The sequence below is a fragment of the Melopsittacus undulatus genome, chromosome Z (genome assembly GCF_012275295.1).
Source record: "Melopsittacus undulatus isolate bMelUnd1 chromosome Z, bMelUnd1.mat.Z, whole genome shotgun sequence".
Taxonomy (NCBI): domain Eukaryota; kingdom Metazoa; phylum Chordata; class Aves; order Psittaciformes; family Psittaculidae; genus Melopsittacus; species Melopsittacus undulatus.
In genome coordinates, this window is record NC_047557.1 from 15,787,718 (window position 1) to 15,807,582 (window position 19,865).

The 19,865-nt window shown below is 38.4% G+C and overlaps 2 protein-coding genes across 2 annotated transcripts in view; both read right to left on the reverse strand.

The window, feature by feature from the left end:
* Positions 1-21: 21 nt before the first annotated feature.
* Positions 22-13,517, reverse strand: CZH5orf34 (chromosome Z C5orf34 homolog). The gene is given in 14 exon segments (XM_013129791.3): positions 22-639; positions 1,322-1,362; positions 2,176-2,268; positions 3,015-3,103; positions 4,496-4,666; positions 4,967-5,036; positions 5,252-5,343; positions 6,193-6,316; positions 7,687-7,782; positions 8,383-8,447; positions 8,449-9,030; positions 12,837-12,926; positions 13,258-13,392; positions 13,394-13,517. Coding segments are annotated over 14 exon segments (1,899 nt in total). The 5' UTR covers positions 13,451-13,517; the 3' UTR covers positions 22-445.
* Positions 13,518-17,189: 3,672 nt separating this feature from the next.
* PAIP1 (poly(A) binding protein interacting protein 1) overlaps positions 17,190-19,865 on the reverse strand; it is a 29,395-nt gene continuing 26,719 nt past the window's right edge. Inside the window, 2 exon segments of the mRNA XM_013129760.3 lie at positions 17,190-18,559; positions 19,511-19,604. Coding sequence (XP_012985214.1) covers positions 18,469-18,559; positions 19,511-19,604 — 185 coding nt within the window. The 3' untranslated portion in view covers positions 17,190-18,468.

The window sequence follows — 19,865 nt, forward strand, 5'->3', positions numbered from 1 at the left end:
AAGACACTTTATTAAATACTTATTTATTACAAAACCATAAAGTAGAAAGCATTTGGAAAGCTTTCTATTCAATACTAGACTACTCAGGGTATGCGTCTAAATAAAAGCACATTTATACAGTTAAAACTGCTTATCCCCACCCTAGCCACTTGAGCAGTAACTTAAGTTCCCTGTACAGTCCTCTATAAAACAACATGATTCAAACAGACATTCATACATATAAAACCAGCACTTCCAGGTCAGCCCTGATGTATTTATACAGCTCTGCTCTGTTATTTCACAGTTCCTTTGTCTATGCACAACATGCAACTCTGGTGTTAAAACAGCAACTCAGTCACTCTGCCTTCAGTCTTCATTCCTCTTGCACCTTGAAGCCTTCTCAGACAGAATGGCAACAACTCCCATGAAGATGCAGAACACAGGTCTTCATGAAGCCATGGGGGCTTCACCTCCCACAAGCTGCAAGCAGAGATTCAATATCCTGAATTACTTTGGAAGTTTTTTCCAAAGCCTCCAGGACGTACCCTTCACTGATTTCTTCTGGCTCACTCTCATTTTCTGTTTTTCTGACAGTAATACCAGATGGATTGGTTTTTGCAGCAGATGTCCCTTCCAGAACATTGCTATTATCCAATAAAACTAAGGTTATTTTGTTAAGGAAAGAAAAACACCCTCAAACTCTTCCTCCTAATGAGAAAAATACTTCTCTAGATTCCTATTCATCATTCTGCAAAGTCTTACAATTCATAGAATGGCAATTACATAAAGCTAAAAAATAAGAGTGTATAACCTAAAATGTTTACAACATTTATAAAAAATGTCTTGAGACTTTGATTTATCCAAAAGTTACCTTGAAAGGAAACTATGTGATGTTACACTGCACATTCAACAGCAAGCACTTTTCATACTATTCAAATTGAATCCTGGCTTGAAGACAATCGTAAGAGTGGCTTTAAGCAGAGGCAGTGCAGCACACTTCTTTTAGCTATCTGAACACAGTGGAGTGAAACTAAGGTAATTGAAAGTGAAGTAAAGGGTTCTGTGCTGTAACAACAAGCTCCATGGCAACTGCATCATCATGCTTTCAAAAAGAGATTAGCAGGTGAGTGTTAGCAAAGTTAAGGCAGTGCACATTTTTTTTGTGATTTATTTTAGGATAAATAAGAAAAAATGGCTTAATAAGATAATCTTTAGAAGTGGGTAAAACAATAAAAGGTGATAATAGGATACACAGCCTTTGATGATCAAAAATGCAGATTTGAATATGCAGATGAACAACAATGTAAAAATGAAAAATCTTTACAGCTTTCAGAAAGGATACAGTGAAATCTCTGTATTTTTTCAAGCTCAACATCAGCAGACCTGTGCAAAATAGATTATTAAATGATGTAGTATCATGAAAAGTTCTCTTAATGTATTTTCTACTGCAGATTTTATTTTTTAATAGTTTCCAGCAATACTACAAATTAGATGAGCAAAATCCAAGTGAAAAAAAAGCTGTATTTTTGTCCTTCACACCTCAAGTAAATGGCTGCCATCAGTCAATCAGTTGTGTTACCAAAAATATAGGCTCCCTCTAAAAACAATCTCTTTGCTATATGAATGTATGTACAGATATAATTTTTATTTCATCAGCTACTGAATCTGCTGTAATTTTAATACAAAGTGTAATCATTTTAAATTATAAACCCCACATTTTTAATACCAGAATGTGTTTGTATATGCTGTCAGGAGACTTTTGTAGCATGTATAAAAAGGACAAATGTATTAGCAAGAAATGTTAAGTGTCATTTAGCAGTTCAAAGTACTATTTTGAGCTGCTTGGTGCTCTGTCAAAAGACGCCTTTCTTAGCCTAGTTTCTCTTTTTCACCTTGTAAGATACTATCTCTGTAACATTAATCCTCCTTTGGCAAAGTCACCATAATTCTGATTTTTAAGTAAGACAGGCAGAAGGACAATGAAACAAGCTTCACCTAGAATTCAATTTAGCTAACTTTTTAAACACTGAAAGAAAAATAAATGGACTTAAAATTATTACTTCTGACCCTTAGGAAATTCAGTCTATGAAATTCAAAGTTTATTAGTCTTTTGAATTTTATTTTCAACTTATTTACAGGTCAGTTATTTAGGATAAAGGTTATTTGTAGTTAATTATTTAGGATAAAGATTAATACCAATTTTCTTCAGTTACAGAGTGTTCAGTATACTTAGGAGTCTCCTTCCTTTCATTCAAACTTCTGCACCATTCTATTGCCGTTCTTGTGTACCTACATTAACACGAAAATTTACAAAAAGTAGTTATTTATATGAGAAATACACTGTGTTAATTCAAGCAAAAAAACCCTGAAGGCATTAAGCAACAGACCTGGATCCGAAGAAAAAAAAACATGAGTCAAAATCTAGCTTTTTTCTCTAGATTCTCTTGCCAATTTTTGATTTCTGCTTTTTGTCTAGAATCTCCTTCATATTAAAATCTGTGCTGTCACAGAAAATTGTAACAAAGCTGTATGATTTGTAATGAATAGTGTTAATTTTTGTTTGTGAATATCTCCTTGCTGAAAAGTAGCACAGTAAGCTTCTAATGGTTCCCATAATGAGGCTGTAATTAGAGCAAGCAGATTAGAGAAAGCAATCTGCAGGCAGAGGTCAGTATCTGTAATAAAGCAGAAATTTGATAAAGTGCTATCCACTTCTGTGTACCAGCTCTATATAGGACAAGGATTTTTTTCCTTTTTTTTTTTTTTTTGCCATCCTTATCCACTGATTTAAGTGCCAAGTTTCAGCTCTAGTCACTTTTCTAAAAAGATATTACTGGAATAACCATAATGGAATGATAGCATGCAGAGGTACTGAGCCATAAAGGTCCTGAATCTTTGCCTGATGAAACACAGAGCTTTTGTCATGGTGTGTTTGGTGTTATCCCCCCCCCATGTATTTTCAGTAAATACCATGTCTTCATATAAGAGATCTATGCAGAATTATTTTCTATTTAACTTGTTTAAGTTACTTATACCTTTCATAGATTCCAGGATGACTTATTTGTATTAGCTGCTGTAACCCATCAGAAGTAGTTAACTTACACCAGCCTACATCCTCATTTATCTTAGAAGAAAAAGAAAATTAGAATTATTAATTTTCTGCTACAGTCCGAAGAAAAAGAAAAAAAAAGCCAAGTATAATATGCCAATTTAAGAATTAAGTATCTGTGAACATTCCACCTTAAATACTTAATAGTCTGTGTTTCGCTAAGGGTAGAATTTGGTTATTCAAGAATAAACTGCTTCCAGAAATGTGTGCAGAAATGTTTCCAAACCTGTAGAATCTTCAGTTCTTCCTCCTTTTATCAGGAGTGAGTATATAGATTCAAGCTAGCTCACATCAGGAAGTTATACTGTATCTCTTAAAACACTATCATATTTATATATATAGCAATGGAACTGAAGCCAGGATGCAGAGGATTAAGCAGTTACTTCATGTCTCCTTTTGCTGTTCTGGTGTGGGAGAAAACTGTAACCAATTTGAATGAATTGTGGGGCCCTATAAGGATGCTGGGGAGGGACTCTTTATTAGGGACTGTAGTGATAGGACAAGGGGTAATGGGTTAAAACTTAAACAGGGGAAGTTTAGAACAAATATAAAGAGGAAGTTCTTTACTGTGAGGGTGGTGAGACACCGGAATGGGTTGCCCAAAGAAGTTGTGAATGCTCTATCCCTGGCGGTGTTCAAGGCCAGGCTGGACAGATCATGGTGACATGGGTGACATAGTTTAGTGTGAGATGTCCCTGCCCATGGCAGGGGGTTGGAACTAGATGATGTTAAGGTCCTTTCCAACCCTAACTATTCTATGACTCTAAAATAGAGATATCCTCGGACACTTTAACATATTTTTGTGTCTTGTCACCTCAGGGTAATAAGCAAAAGCACAGAAGCAAAAGTCTCAGCAGTCAACCTTGAATTCCACACTCATAAAATTTTCTCTTGCAATGCCATTCATCAAAAATTGCATAGTCGTTTTACTTCTGTAGTAAACAGATTTAAACGCATACATGGAATACTATATGAACAAGGTTACTTTTCTGAGTAATTTTCACTATCCATTTACTCAATGACAGGTAATTAGAAATAAAAACCAAACACTCCCTTTGCTGATCAATGTGACTCCTTGAAAGGACAGTCATTTGCCTCAGGCATCTGTTAGGCACTAAAATGTTTTTCCCCCTTGTTTCTGGTTAAAATATTGGCAATCCATTAATGGTTGTATTTGCAGATAGTTCCTATTATTTTCATTTAGATGACTATACAAGCTTGTGAGACAAACCTACTCTTGAGCTTCTGTACTCATCCAAATGAAAAATGCTGTGAATGAATCTCTCCAGAGTCTTCAGTTTGTATTTTACATGCATCAAACCTTTTGTTTCATGTTCTCGTTAGTTTCCTAGTGGTACTTTTCATGAAGAGTTTTAAGAATAGTTACCCCTGTAACTCATGAGTTACCTGGATCTTGCTACAGGAAGAGCTGAAATCCCAGACCATATTCAAGGTCACCCCATCCCAGAAAGCAGCATGGACTTTATGATCTGAGTACACAATGAGTCTTCCTATGCTGGGAATAACCTTTTCATACAGCAAAATTGGCAACATTTCTCGTCCATCTGTCTCAGGTACCTAGAATGAGACAAATACATTAAAATCTTGAGGAAAGGTTACATACATCATTCAGATACTTGAATCTCTCCCAGATCTTCAATTTACCTGTTTTTCCAGACCATAACCAGATCGCTATCATGCAGTTGCCTTCTGTTTCACAAATATACATTTACACTGCATGCCATTGGTTCCCAATATATATCTTCTGATCTTCAAGGGTACACTAACCATTCTTCCCTATAGATTAGGTCCTATTCCGTATAGCCTGCATAATGAACCTTGTAACACTGAAAGATTTATAAATCTTCAGCTACATACCATTTTCCAGCAGCAGAGATAATAGTTATGAGTTAGTGACAGTTTAGTCTTGTAGCAGTACTGAAGTATTCTGAGAAAAAAAAAAACCAACAAAGTATTAAGCATTTAGTACTTACTACATCTTCTAAATAGTTGTGATCTTCTGTAAGTTTATAGATATACTTAGTGCCAATATAAACTCCTTTAATTTTTATACTGCATGGCATAAGATGTATTATGTGCAATTTTAACTACTGTCCTTTCACAGTCAGAGGAATTAATATAACAAAGATAAATTGAAGTTACTTGGTTGCCTGAGTGATGATTGAGGATATAGAATATGAATTTCCTGGTACATCGGGAGGTAGGCTGTTGAGCGAATACATCTTCTCTTCCCTCTGCAGTAAGAAGCAGAAGGAGGTGAGCTAGTTACAGTATTGTAGCATGAAAACAGCATTAAAAGGTTGCAATATATGAAAATTCTGACCTCCCAGAAAGAACCTGTAATCACATTTTTCCAGAACATGGACAAGTATCTCCTTGAAAATTACTGACCTGCAGTTGTATTCTTCAAGCCTACTTCTGAGGGAAGAAACATGCATGGTTTCCATGCACTCAGTACGGACCAAGAAGTTCACTTATCAGAGTCAACTAGTTCATTACTGAGTAACTACGACTGACTACAAGTCACAGGCTTGGTTTGAAAGGTACAAAGTCGATGCTTAATTCTGCTTTAAGAATACAAAACACTGCATGAGCCTTCAGAGGATGTCTATTCTGGGGAAATTTAACAATAGAAAGATATAGAGAGAGGCAAAACTATTTCTCCAGCAATGAACAGAAGGTCTGTGGCAAATCTAGAACAGAACTTGCATCTTCTAGGTTCTGTCTCTATACCATGAAAAATATTTCCAAGTGCACAAAGATTAACCTCTCATTGGTATATTAAAGACTAAACGTCCCTTCTAAATTAGTAAGAAATGGTCATTATAGAATTCTGCTGCAGTGCATACTTGAGCTCATGAAACAGATGTTACAATGAACAAGAATTTTTTTATCTGTAAGAAAATCTTATCCATCTGTAACTTATAAAAATACATTCTGGAACAGAAAGTATAATCTCATTTTTGTATAACTGATTGTTTGATTCACTACAGATTGCATAGGCAAATGTCTTCAAAAATAAGGAAATTGCTTAACATGAAGGAATTTAGAAAACACTTTAAAATTTTAGAACAGTTTTATACCTTTTTTGTTCCTTTCTGGATTGCATAGTGTATGAAATAATTTCCAAAAAGTGCTCCCTCTGACTTGAGAACTGAATCATCACCAGGATAGATTTCTATGATGTTTTTCCTACCATGGATAAATCTGAGAGAAATAACAAGTGTTTTAACAAGTATTTTAAATGCTGTGTCACTACCCAAGCAAAACAGGTTGGTATACTTCAAGAAAGCACTAAGCAGAAACATATTTTCAACATGACTCCTACATGAGAAACCTTCTACTGTTTTACAAACACCAGAAATGTACCTATTATTTCTTTCAACACAGAACATTAACATTGCCAGGCTCTTTGTCTGGTTGTGTACATGGTGTGCAGGAGTTAAACAAGCTAAGGAAAGCTTTGTGTTGAGGTAAATGTATCACAACAGCTCATTCTGCTGAGCACAAAATACAGCAATTCTAAAGAGAAAAGTCTTAATTTTCTTAGTGGTCCAGCCCTACCTAGTGTACAGAGAATGATTCCTGAACAACCTGAAGGTCTTCACTTTCACTGCAGCTGTGTATTTTTCCCTAAGATAAATGGTTGTTGTGATTGTATGGTATCTCAGAAGCCTAAAAGCCATTTAATGGACCAGTTCTGTGACTCTGTGGTTATGTACCTGCGGTTTGGTAATGGGACTTGCAAGACTAAGTGCAGCTACTCGCCATATCCAAAGAAATGAGGTATAGTACTGAAGAGCTGCTGAACATTTTGTTCAGAAATGAGATGAAAATTTAGGAATTGCACTCAGAAATGTGAAGAGTGGGCAGAAAGATTAAAGGTTTAAACACGGATTATGTTTTTATCAAAGACTTTTAGATGCTGCTAGCAACTGTAGAATTTTCAGGTTTTACAACAGATTGGAAAGAAGAATTCTAAAGAAGATTTCTGGTTTAGCTTTTGGTTGTTTTTTTTTTAAACATACACCAGTAAAATCCACAATTTAGCTGCCTGCAAGATGTGAATTATGTATGTCACCAAGAATTCAAGACCAAGATAGGTCACCATGCATTTATAAAGCATGAAATCTTCAGCATCAAAAGCAGCAATGTAATTTTTAAAGAAGCCAAGCACCATTTTCCCAGTGGGAGCTCCAGCTGTCCAGTAAACCGTTAAGAACTCTTATATAGCGCCTTGAGCAACCCTGAGTTGTCCCTGCCAATGTCAGGGGATTGGAACTACATGATCTTAAGGGCCTTTCCAACTCTTAACTATTCTATGATTCTAAAATCAGATCACTACTTTAAAAGCCTTAAACATGATTTCAGATTGATTATTTCAGACATACCCACTTTCAGACCTGGAAATACACTGTACCAGAAAATCTGAAGTCCAATGAAGAGCAGAAATGAACAGACTCTTACATGAAGATTGTGTGTAGTATCTCAAAGAGTGAGAAAGGGAAAAGTAAGGCATCTTAAAGCTTAATTTCTGTAAAGTCTTTCAAAGATGAAACTCAAGATCTCCAACATACCTGTAAAAAACACCCTGCCACCATACAATTTGAATTAGCTGAGGGCATGAATACTTTTCAATGTCTTCATTCTGAAAGAAGTCACAGAAAGTCCACCTGTATAAAATACAACAAATGCTTCAGTAAGGCTGAAGGTCAGGTTTTTTCTTTATGTGCTGCTGATCATTTCTGTACCAAGAACAGATGGATGCACACTTATTAAAGGAAAAGAAACTAGGTATTTTCAGATTCCTCCAATTGCTTAGTTACCCATATTAGTTACCAAATTAATTTTCTCAAGCCTACAAAGGTTTTCTTTTCTTTTGTTTAATTATTTTTAGCGGTGCTGACAGAAAGCATATGCCTCTGGCACAACTCAGAAGTATTACCTTCTCAAAAATGAAACCACACCAAACAGACCCAAAAACTGTGTTCTTTTTTCAGTATTCTCTTTTTCCTTTGCATAGTTGTATGGCATATCAGAAATATAAAGAATACTTTTCTCTGGACTAATTCCTATATTCTAATTACAGTAGGATATAGAATGTTAGTTTCACAAACTTCATGTCTCAAGAAGTTCCTAAAAAAAAATAAATGCTACTATAGTAATTTTTAAAAAAATCTTTTACAGCTAGAATTCAGTTATTTTTGCTAGAGGGTGAAGTTCCAAATTACAAATTTCAAAATGTGTCAACAACTATGAAGTAAACAAATTACCTGTGTAAGTGTGGGGCTCTGCAACTGAGTGGCAAAGCCGTAGGTAAATGAGAAACTGTTTTTCTTTGTTCCAGGGTCTATTAAAACATCGGTTTCCATAGATGGACTGTTCTTCTTCTCACATGTCTCTATTACCTTCTTAGCAATGTTTAAGTTGTAGCACATCAGTGCCAATGACAAAGGGTATTTCCATTCTTCTGGGTAGGAGGAGACAGACCAACACTGTGTAACCCACATGTATTCACAAGAGTGATTTGTGTAGAACAAAGGGACTCCATCTGTGTCTCTTTGGTCCTCTGAATTGGTTGGTTCTCTGTATTTACCTTCAGCACAACCTTGGTCATTCTTCTTACCCTCTATTCTCATTTGTTTCAATGACATTTCAGCAACAGGATTCTTTCTTGATTTTCCATACTGATCTCTGGTTTGATAGTTGCTGTTCTTTTCAGAGGAGTGTAGGGATGCTGCAGATGGCTGGCTGACTTTGCATAAGAACTCCACTGTGAATTCCTGCTGCAATTCTGACAGGTAAAGGTGCGCATAAGCATCTACTGATGAGATCTTCACACTGCCATTATCTGCACATCTTGTCAGATTAGCTGTAGCAGGGTCAGGCCATCTGATTTCTAAGATATCCCTGAAAATAATCTAAACAAAGAAAAGAACTGGAGTATCCAGCAAGATAAAAATGCCCTGCTTCCCACAATCTGCAATGGAGGATTACATTTAAATGAATTCAGTCCTGCAAGGTGATACATAGCAAGAAACATTATTCCTGCATTTATTTGCACACATGTACTCAAGCAGAGGCAAAATATCTCATTTTTGTATCTGCTGCCTTCTAACAGAGTCCTACCTAGCAATAATGTTTTAATTAATATGCATTCATAAACTGGTAAGGTACATGGCCAGCTGGACCAGGCACAACTGCCCACAGATGGAAGGTATTTGTTTCAGTATGCTTCTCAATAAACACTGATGAGAGCCTAAATTATCTCAATTGCATCAGTTAATGGTACACTTCATGGAAAGCCCACATCAAAACTGTGTACATTAAACCCCCATGTGCTCTGAAATCTTCTGTTTATAAGATTAAGGTAAGCCTGTAAACTGTCATGTAACATGTATTTACATGTTCTTACCAAAATGGAAATTTATTAAAAACATTTTGCTGCAGCAATGCAGTTTTGGTTACACTGCTACTGGTAGGATGTGGGTAAAATATAATAAGGATTTTAGGCTTCTATAACATTTGGAAAATCTCAAAAGAGTAGCCTCATCTTGGTGCTGTGATACTCAAGTACAGATTTGCTGCTTCAATTAGCACTTTCGTTCAAAAACAAACAAAACATTTTCACACCAGATGGCCTTGTGCTACCCCTTCTACAAAAACAAAGCAGCTGATTTTCAACAAAGTACTCCAGACAAGCACTGTATCTATCTCAAACCCCAGATTAAGGCTTTCCCCAAATTGTAGGTTTGGAAAATACACTAATCACCCTCTGAAACTAGAAACATCCTAAGACAGAGAGTGCCTTTCTAGCCATCTGCAAAAAGTTCTGCCCTAAAAATTAAGTATTTTCCTTTGTATTGGCCTCATACCTGATCATTCATTAGCCTGCTCTGAATTGAAGACTTCAGGTAAAGCACTGGATCCAAGATAAGAACAGAAATGGAAACCCTCCCAAATAAGACGCAAAAAAAAAACCCTTAGCAAATAAGTATTTGCATTCCTCATAATTTGTTTTATCTCAGTTTAATCAGCTTTGTCACATCTGACTGACCTTTAATCAAATATGTTTCAGCCCTAATCACGCTTTGGCTCAGCATTGGAAAAGTCTGGCATTGTAAGTACTATTTGCAGTTCTGAACAGGCCCATACTACTGACAACATCCCTCTCTTCAAGCTGTCTAGAGATGGGGATGGTTAGGTGTGGCCAAAGCAGAGCCTAAGTAAACTATACTATAGAGTTTGGAATTCAAGCATAAGCACAGTAACACAGTGCAACTGTTTTCATACCCAGTGGCCAGTAAAAGTACAGTTACTACTAGTAAAGCCATAGGCCTTGGAGTAACTGTATCCTATGGTAACTGTGGGAGGCTCCAAGGCTGGCCCATTAGGCTCATTAACACATTATTATGGGAAACATGCTGAGTGAACTAGAGCTTGGTAATTGTTACCTTGCTATAATGGATTGCTGAGCATGGGAAGTAGCAAAGCTTTGGAAATAATGAGCATTAGTTGAAAAGAGGACACAGCTAGCGGTGAATTACCAAAGAAGTACAATCTTAAGAACTACAGAAAAACCTCTTTTGCTTTAAGAAAAACAACAGTTGAATAAACAGTTCCCATGGGCTGGGAAATTTACCCCCAGCACCCTGAAAGTGAAAGCTCTAAAGTTAGGAAGCATCTAGAGGCCCAACCATGCTCAGAAGATACTGGCCTGGGGGAGAGTGGAAAGTGATTCAGAGAAATCTCAAGGGAACTCACCAAACAAGTTTAAGTTGACAATCAGGTATTCTTTATTGCAGCGCTGGGAGACACAGGGGATAGCTCCTCCTAATGTGTCTCAGCCAAACCTCAAACTGTGATTATATTGTTGCTTAACATGCATATTCATTAAATTCCATACGTATTCATTAACCCTCCGAGAATCACTTGACATAATTCCACACCCATTTTCACATGCACATAACAACGTGGTAGTGGTCTTTTGGGGGGTCGTTTTCTTCTTCCAGCAATCTTCATCACTCCTGGCACTCTCTGAAGCACGTGCAGTAGATAATGCTTACACCAGCTTAATTGGTTTGGTAACACTGCAGACATAATCATCCTGTCCTTCTACTTGTCAGGTAGCTTAGCTGCAGGCCCATCCTGGACATCTGCTAGTTTCAGATACTCTTTATCTACACATCCTGTTTTTTCCATCCTGCTTTTCTTACACTTAATTTGTACTAAGGTCATAAGGACCTAAAACTACATCAACTACAATGGTTTATCTTATACAAGGATTCTCATTATGTTCTCTAGCTGCACACTATTTCTTTTTTTTCCTGTGAAATATGTATCTTAGTTATTTTCCCATTGCTACTGTTACAACACCATCAAACTTAACATTACTTAGACCTGATTCTACTTATTTACAAAGGTTTGTATTTTATTTTGTGCCTTCTTGTCTCAAGTGTGACCCACATGTGCTAATGACAGAGCATCAGCCTACTGCTAAGTAAGTAGTGATACTGTGTTTTCAGGAACTAAATGTTATCATTAAGTATGCTACTAATGAAGTTTTAACACTCGGTGGGGCTCTTAAAGTTGCCTTAAGAGTCCCACCATAGCATGTACACATGTGTTCAGTGGGAACCTAGAGGGGAGCTCCTAGAAAGAGGAATGGGGGTCTCTGGATGGACCTCAGCCAGACCTGGAATAGCATTCCTAGAGTAAACACTGCCCCTGCCCTCCTGCAGCCTCCAGAGTTACAAAGGTGTTTGCAGTGCAGAAACAATGGGATGCTTGAATGTGACAGCTCTCAGAAACCACTGCCTTATGTCACCCAGTCTTCCCTGGCAGGTTTTCAGCGCAAGAAAGGACAATATATAAAACAGCTCATTCTGGCATATGTACAAACCCCTAGGTTTTAATCTTACTATTGATGCAAGGAATAGTAACGGACTAAGGAAAGGGTTGAGAGTTTTCTCCAAACTATGTATTGATTGTGTTAACTTAGTATAGGGAACAGGTATGTTCTTTTTCTTGCTAGTCTTGTGGTTAAACTATAACTCAGAACAGAATAGGTAGCTGAAACACACAGTTTAAAATCAGGGACCCTTTTCCCTCAAGAAGATGACTAACAAGAATCTGTTTCAGCTAGGCCCTATAAGACTTGAGGTTGCTAGCTGGGGAAACTGCACCAAGGGTGAAAAGTGCACAGCGAGGAAGACTGCATACTTCATCCAGAAGGCCCAAGACCACCAGATGGCAGTGCACAGGTGTAGAGAGGAGGAGAATGGTATTAATGGGAACTAACTGTAATAATCTCCTCCTATGCTTGTAAAATCTAATGAATATGTATGCTTGTGTGTAATAATATCCAGCTTGTTAGGCTCTTGGTGCACGAGTTAAGGAGGAGCAATCCCCCTCACACTGGCGCTGCAATAAACATACCTGCTTTATAACTTTTTGTGAGTTATGAAGTTCTATTCCGTAAATCACTATGAGTAAATGAACTCTTTGGTGTTTGACTACAAAAGATGTGCAGAGAGGACTAAATAAACTGTTGAAACTGTAACTAAAACTAGCAGTATTTTAAAGTTGTTAGCTGCACTCACTAAACTGTCCTCTGTACATCAAGGCCTGTACTCATCATACACAGGCATGTAAAGTTATTGGAGTCCACCTTGTCAGGCTCCTAGGGATGTCCATTGTACAACAGCATTATATGTGTAACTCTCACCTTTTTTCTTTCTGGAGATATAACACGTGAAGGTAAGTATGGGCGAGAAGAGAACCTGTTCCGGAAATCTAGAGCTCGTATAAGTCGTTCCTATTGAAGTGCAGAGAAAAACAAACCAAGACAAGACTGTTACGGGTTTTTGTACACACTGATGACGTTTAAAGCTGATTTTATGTCTTCTGTTTTGCAGCAGAGGCTGAGAGGATCCCAGCCGTTCACACAGAGGAACTTTGCTGGGAGCAGAAAAAACCGCACCCCAGGCACTCCGCACCACGGCTACTCCCCGGAACCCGCGCTCGCCCTCCACGGCACGGCAGAGCAGAACCCAGAGGGAAGCTCCGAGAAAGCATCTCGACACCGGCCCGGGACTGCACATCAAGGCCAGGAGCACAGGGAACAGTGGGGCGCGACCCCAGCGTACCCGGTGAGCGCTGCGGCAGAAGGCGGTCCGCTGCCGGGTGTTCTGGGCCGGCTGCAGCTGGTGGGAAGCGGCGGACGGCGCCGCCTCGTACCGGTACTCGCAGCCGCAGGGCGACAGCAGCAGGCGGTCCCCCTCCCGCGTAGTGCACCTCCGCCGAGTCGTCCCCGTACAGCACCATCAGCCGCTCCGCCATGGCCGCGGCGGCGCAGCGCGGGCCGCAGCCCTGCACCAGCAACTGGAAAGGCCCAACCCACGGCTGCCGCCTCAGCCGGGCGGGAAGCGAGGGATGGGGCGTGGGCCGAGCTCACCGGCCACACAGCGGGGCTGGGCGGGGCGGCTGCGTGCTCCTGCCTGCAGGGCAGCGGTCGGAAGCGTGAGCCGGTTTATACGCACGTCCGTCGAACAGGTGGGTGGGAATACACGGGGTGTCCCTTTCCACTTGTTCGGGTTTGTTATTACCTGCTGGAAACACAAGTGTCTTTTTGCTGCTCCGGAGATGAAGATTAGCAGCACAAAGGCCAAGATTATAGAAAGAAACCTATTTACCTGTATAGAATCACGGCTAAGTTGGAAAAGACCTTTGAGGTCATCAGGTCCAACCATTACCCGAGACTGCAAAGTCCACCATTAAAACTCCTGAGGGCCTCAGCTACACGGTTTGTTAACACTTCCAGAGGCAGCGACTCCCGCACTGCCCTGGGCAGCCTGTTCCAATGCCTGAGCACCCTCTCAGAAAATAAATTTTTCCTAATATCCACCTAAGCCTCCCTTGGTATAGCTTGAGGCTGTTTCCTCTTGTCCTGTAACTTTTTACTGGGTAAGGGGAGACCAGTGGCCCACCCTTCTCCATCCTCCTTTCAGGTAGTTGTAGAGTGCCATAATATCCCCCCTGAGCCTTCTCACCCTCAGCGGTTCCCCATCACACCTGTGCTCCAGGCCTTTCACCAGCTCCATTGCCCTTCTCTGAACCAGCTCTAGCACCTCAATGTCTCTCTTGTAGTGGGGGCCCAGAACTGAACAAAGGATTTGAGCCACAAGCCTCACCAGTGCCCAGTGCAGGGGGATGATCACTGCCCTGGCCCTGCTGGCCACACCATTGTTGTTACAAGCCAGGATGCTGTTGGCTTTCTTGGCTGCCTGGGCACAAGCTGGATCATGTTCAGCTCTGTCAGACAGCACCCCCAGGCCCTTTTATGTTGAGACCTGTACCTGTGCTTTAAGATAGACCTTGTTCAGCAAGTGCCCTGACACAGAGCAGGGCTACCTGGAGCACAGCAGCAGCAGCAGCAGCAGCACATTCCTGCCTCCCCATGTAGCACACCAGCTACTGTACAAGAGCTGTGGGTGTCTTCCCACAGGATCAACTCTGGAAAACGAGGAGGCCAATGGCCCAATCTGCCACATATCCTGAAGACAGGTTATATTTAAGTAACTGTCTGGTCACTGCTCCTGTGCACTTATGCATTTCCAGGGCAGGGAAACCTAACAGGTATCCATGTACTCAGAACTGGGTTGCAGAAGCCCTAGCTGAATGGGACTGAAAGATTAACTTCCCAAAGGTGCATTTAAAAATTATGCCTAATTGCATTCAGTACAGATCTCCATTCTTTCTCACAGAGAGTAGATCAACACCCAGTGAAGTGGCTACAGACACAGCTATGCATCAGTCAGTCTGCTTCTGTTTGCAATACCCTTTTTAATGACTATTATCCTGCATTGTCCTTGCCTGAAGCAAGTTTCCATATTAAGTGTCTGCATTACAAAATCCTTTATTACTCTTCATTATTCATGGACGATGCATTGTGTGTTACTGACAACTGTGGTGGCCAAAACCCTCAGCACAGGAACTGTGGCAGTAGGTCATGCAGGCTGAAGCAGAGGTGGCAAATGAGCAGTTCATGAAACACTGCGCTGCTTTCCCTGACTTCTGGTGAGAGTATCATTTTGTCTTGCTGCATCAGCTAGTGCAGTTCACGGGTATAAACTGTGTGATTAGAACTACAGTGCAGATGGGAGAAGCTGCACACTTGAGCTGCTGATAGGAAAGAGAAGCAGAATGTAGTAAGAAAGTACTGTCTGAGAGAGAAATAAAAGCAACTGTTACAAACCGGACTGTCACAAACATTCATTGCCATAATGGATTATTTTATTTAAACAGAAAATAAAATCCCTGCTATGTATTATTTGTGATACAGGACATAGCTGAGCTAGTCTTGCTTGTTTCTGTAGTGCTACAATTAACTGAACCCAACATTCAGAAACCCAGTGACTGTTTTCCTAAAAAAGCCCTAAAAAAACCCCAAAAAAACCCAAACCCCAAATAAACAAAAAAAAAAACCCCAAACAACAAACCCCAAATCAAAACCAAACCCAAGCACAAAAAAACCCCAACCCAAACTCAAAAGATTAGCAGATTTGAAAGGAAACTACCATGAAAAAGTTGACTCAATATCTAAATATGTAACTCTCGCTCAAAAGCAAACCACATGAAAAGCCACAAGTTTGAAATTACTTCAAGCAGGGTGCGATTTTCAAATACTAAACATTTTTGTTAAATCAGAAATGATTTGTCTGGAATGGCAAATATTGTTTTCTAATGTGTGAAGCTTGGTCACATGCTTGAATTTGGAGGCAAAGTCTGTTTCTTTTCAGAACCAGTGCTGAGGAATTTTGCTTCACTTCTCTCCCGAAGTTTGCTTTCCATGCTTCTGTACCTTCACTGGTTTACCATTATGTCGTAAAGAAATCTTTTTAAGTGTTATTTATCTGCAATTTATGGTTCAGAAACTTGTGGATGAGAAACACAAAGAGAGCTTGAAAATTCAGGTGAATTTTAAAGTCTTTAAAACCTCTCAAGACTCATCTCTGTCATGCACAGAACTACTGGCAGTTAAAAGCAGGCAGACAAGCAGGAAATGGTGATTATGATGATGCAAAACGTGCTGCTGGCTTTGCTCTCTCACATCTCATTCCACCGTCACTCCTGTGAGGCTTAAGACAAGTAAGGTTGTCAAGTGTTTAAGGCCAAGATTATCCTGTCTTCCTTATGCAGTGGCAGAGTTAAAACTAAATTTTTCTCCAGTATGGCCTTAAAAAAAAATCTTACAAAGCTTCCTATGTGCAGAGACCACCACCACTGCCACTACTTTGAAAAGAAGTGTCACTTTGTCACCAGTCAGCACTCCTGGTGGAAGGCAAATCTTATGTTGCAAACTTTGAACCAAATTGCTTCATTCTTCCAGTTCCTAGTCCCCACCATTTTTGTACAGGATGACTTGCCCTATTTCTTACCTACGGGTAAGACATGCTGTCTCCACAAGCTGACAGGGTATACAACTGGAGTCCGACAGCTACATTACAGACAAAAAGACACTACAAAAGATACAAAACTAAAACACAAAGTGGAGTCCCTTGAAGACACTATTAGTTTACTATAATGGATATATGAATACTTGTTCCTTGGGACTTCAATGTTTGAGTAAATATGTTTTCCACAAGACATCTGCCTGTAAAGTCAGTGGAAGTCCAACCTGTATTTGGATTCAAATTTTTGTATGTAAAACACACTAAACATTTGAGAATGGGTGTGTAAGAAGAATCTAATTTAATTTTCACTTTTCTAGATTCTGCATTTTGTTCTAGAGATTCTGAAATGCTAATAGTTCTTATGACCATACTGCTCTTTGATAAATTTTATTTTTCCAATGAGTATTAAAAGATAATACTCTCTGCAACTGTCTAAAGAAAAATAGGATTATTAGGTAAAGGGGAGATAGAAAAAGGACAAAAAAGTAACTTTTTTTATTTTTAAGCAAAAAATGTAGTGAAATTATACCAAAGGAAACAAAGCTGGTTAAGTTTTATTTTCCAAAATCCCAACCTAAATAAGTATGTTAAATGAACAGAAAGAAAAGAGTCAGTGCTCACTCATAGCAGATGCACAAGTTATTTAATCAAACAAGTAACAGTGAAATATTACCAGAATTATTTACATGCATATTTACAACCATGTGTTCTTTATAGTTGCTAACTTTTGGGATATTTTTTTTATTTTATTTTTTTTAATTTTTTTTTTTTGGTAAGGGATTCTACTCCATCTAACCAGTAACAGATAACAGGAAACAGTACAACTGAGTTTGGCAACAACAATAACAGAGTATCCTAGGAAAGGTAACATGATTATATGGGGTCAAAAGAAGAGCAGCTGGCTTCAGAATGTTGACATTAATGAAATACATGAATTTACTCCAACTACAAAATTAAACTACATAAAATTAGAAGAATAAAGTAAGTTAGAAGAGTTAACCAGGTCAGACATGTTAGATACATTGAAAGAAAACCAAACTCTATATTGAGCACTGCACAAACTCTTGAGAAGCATGGGTTAAAACATAACTACATTTGTATGCTCTTGAATAACACCGCAAATTAAAGGCTAGTTTTTGCTTGTAGAAGTTGAAAATAAGCTTATCTAAACCAAAGACCTTGAAAGCACCCAACGTCCAAAATACTGCTTGCTTTCTCACTTATGAACATAGAATGTGTTTGCACCAGGGGAGAAAAAAAAAGCCAAAAGAATCTGGACCTCATCCGTACAGGTTTTGGGGAAAAAAAAAAAAAGGAAATAAACAAAACAAAATTTCCCACAAAACAAAACCTACACAAATCACTTCTCATGGCTGTCATCTACAGGGGAAAACAAAAATAAAAACTCCCCCGCCCCAAAAAAAAACAAACCCAAACAAACCCAAACCCAAGACTCAACTGGTTTTGAATCATGCTTTTTAGGGGAAAAAAAAGCCAATAAATATGGGTGTCTTCAAAAAGGGTGAGTAAATACCCAATGTATACTGGAACAAGCAAGAAAGCAGTTAAATTCAGATCAAGTTATTCTTCCCCTTTTTCTCAAGTAAATTTTATGGAATAATTCCCCATTAGATTGTAATTTCAGTTATGATAATTTTAAAATAATTTTTATTGCAGCCAAAACATTGTTCATATACCTGTACATAAAATAAACTATGATTATATACACAACATTTTCAGATACAGGGCATGAGTTTACAATTTTTGGCAGTTTCTGTTAATGAAAATTGTGTACTTTAGTACTTGGAGAAACTCAAGCTCCCTGTTTTGGTACAAATGTTTTTATCCCCATGAATTCTAACCATAAAGTGGCTTAATAAACTAACATTAATGTATAACATCTCACTATTTTTTCGTATGTTCTGATTCTAGACAGAATTTTTCATACGCCTCTTCAATTTCTGGATCCATCTCATCATCAATGTCATCAAAATACCTGAAAAAAAAAATAAATTAAATCACCAAAGACATTAAAGTACAGCTTTTCAGAAACATTTATGTAGATGTCAAAGTAAAACACAGCTCTGTAAATAGCTATTAACTATGACATTTTCCTAAAGGGGCTGAAAAGGAAAAAAACATGGGTAACTGAGAAAACAAATAAATAGAAACCTCAAAGCAGCATGGGTACAGTATAAATAGCGACAGCGCTTGTCACCATTTTGGATCGTCTTACACTGTCCACAGTCTGAAAACAGAAATAGTTCCCGAAGATGCTAGTAAGTGCAGTAATGTTAACCAAGCTTCATAAAATTTAATAATGCACCTGTATTGATCAATTTCAAGAAACCATAGTGAGCATCATATTAGCTTATTTTTTTGGCTGGTCAGCATCCTAGTTCATCCTAGTACACCCACCGCCTTGGATGCACACTAGTCAAAGAATCCATTTATATAAAAACCTGCATTCCTTTTTTTGTTGATATATGAAACCTTAATTCCAAAGGAATACTGAATAACCATTGAAGGAATACTAGTTACCCTAAGGAAAGAAATGTAACAAATGTTGAGAGACTGAAAATTTTGTAATCATCTCTAGCTGGGATGTTCATCCACATCACTCAAGTGAATTCAGTTTGTCTCACTACCAGCACTTGAAAGTCTGATGCTACATTTCGCTTGCAAATTTATTTATTTATTTATAATGCAGGAAAGAGTTTGTTTGTACATGGATATGAATATCTGAATTCTAATTACCCCGCTCAGTTGGATAAATAGAAAATGTTTAAAATTTGTGTGATTACAAAACAGCTAACCTCCACTGTAGAGCTAAATAATAATTATTTAGTTTTATTTTTGACAAGACTGGATTTCTGAGTCTGCAGTAAAAAGAACTGGTACTAAAAAAAAAAAAAAGAGAAAATTATCACTCAAAAAGAAAACATACGGATCTCCAGGTCCTGGCAGGTATGTTCCATTTTCTTCATATTCTGGAAAAAAGTCCTCTCTTTCAAGCAGCTCTTGGTATTTTTCTTGATAATCTGGCAAAGCAAAAATGAGATTGAATAATACATAAAACTAGTCCTCTAAATTACCGTATATCTGTATGATTGGAAAATAACCTTTTCAAGGAAACCATGATATGAAACATTTTATAGAAAAAAAACCTTCCTGCTACTGTGTTTCTCACGACATGAACCAACCTTTAAGAATGATACCTAACTTCCCAGCCACAGACTGCTGCAAAAGATTTCATGCCACACTGTGCTCAGATAACAGAAAACAAGGAAACCAAGGAAGAA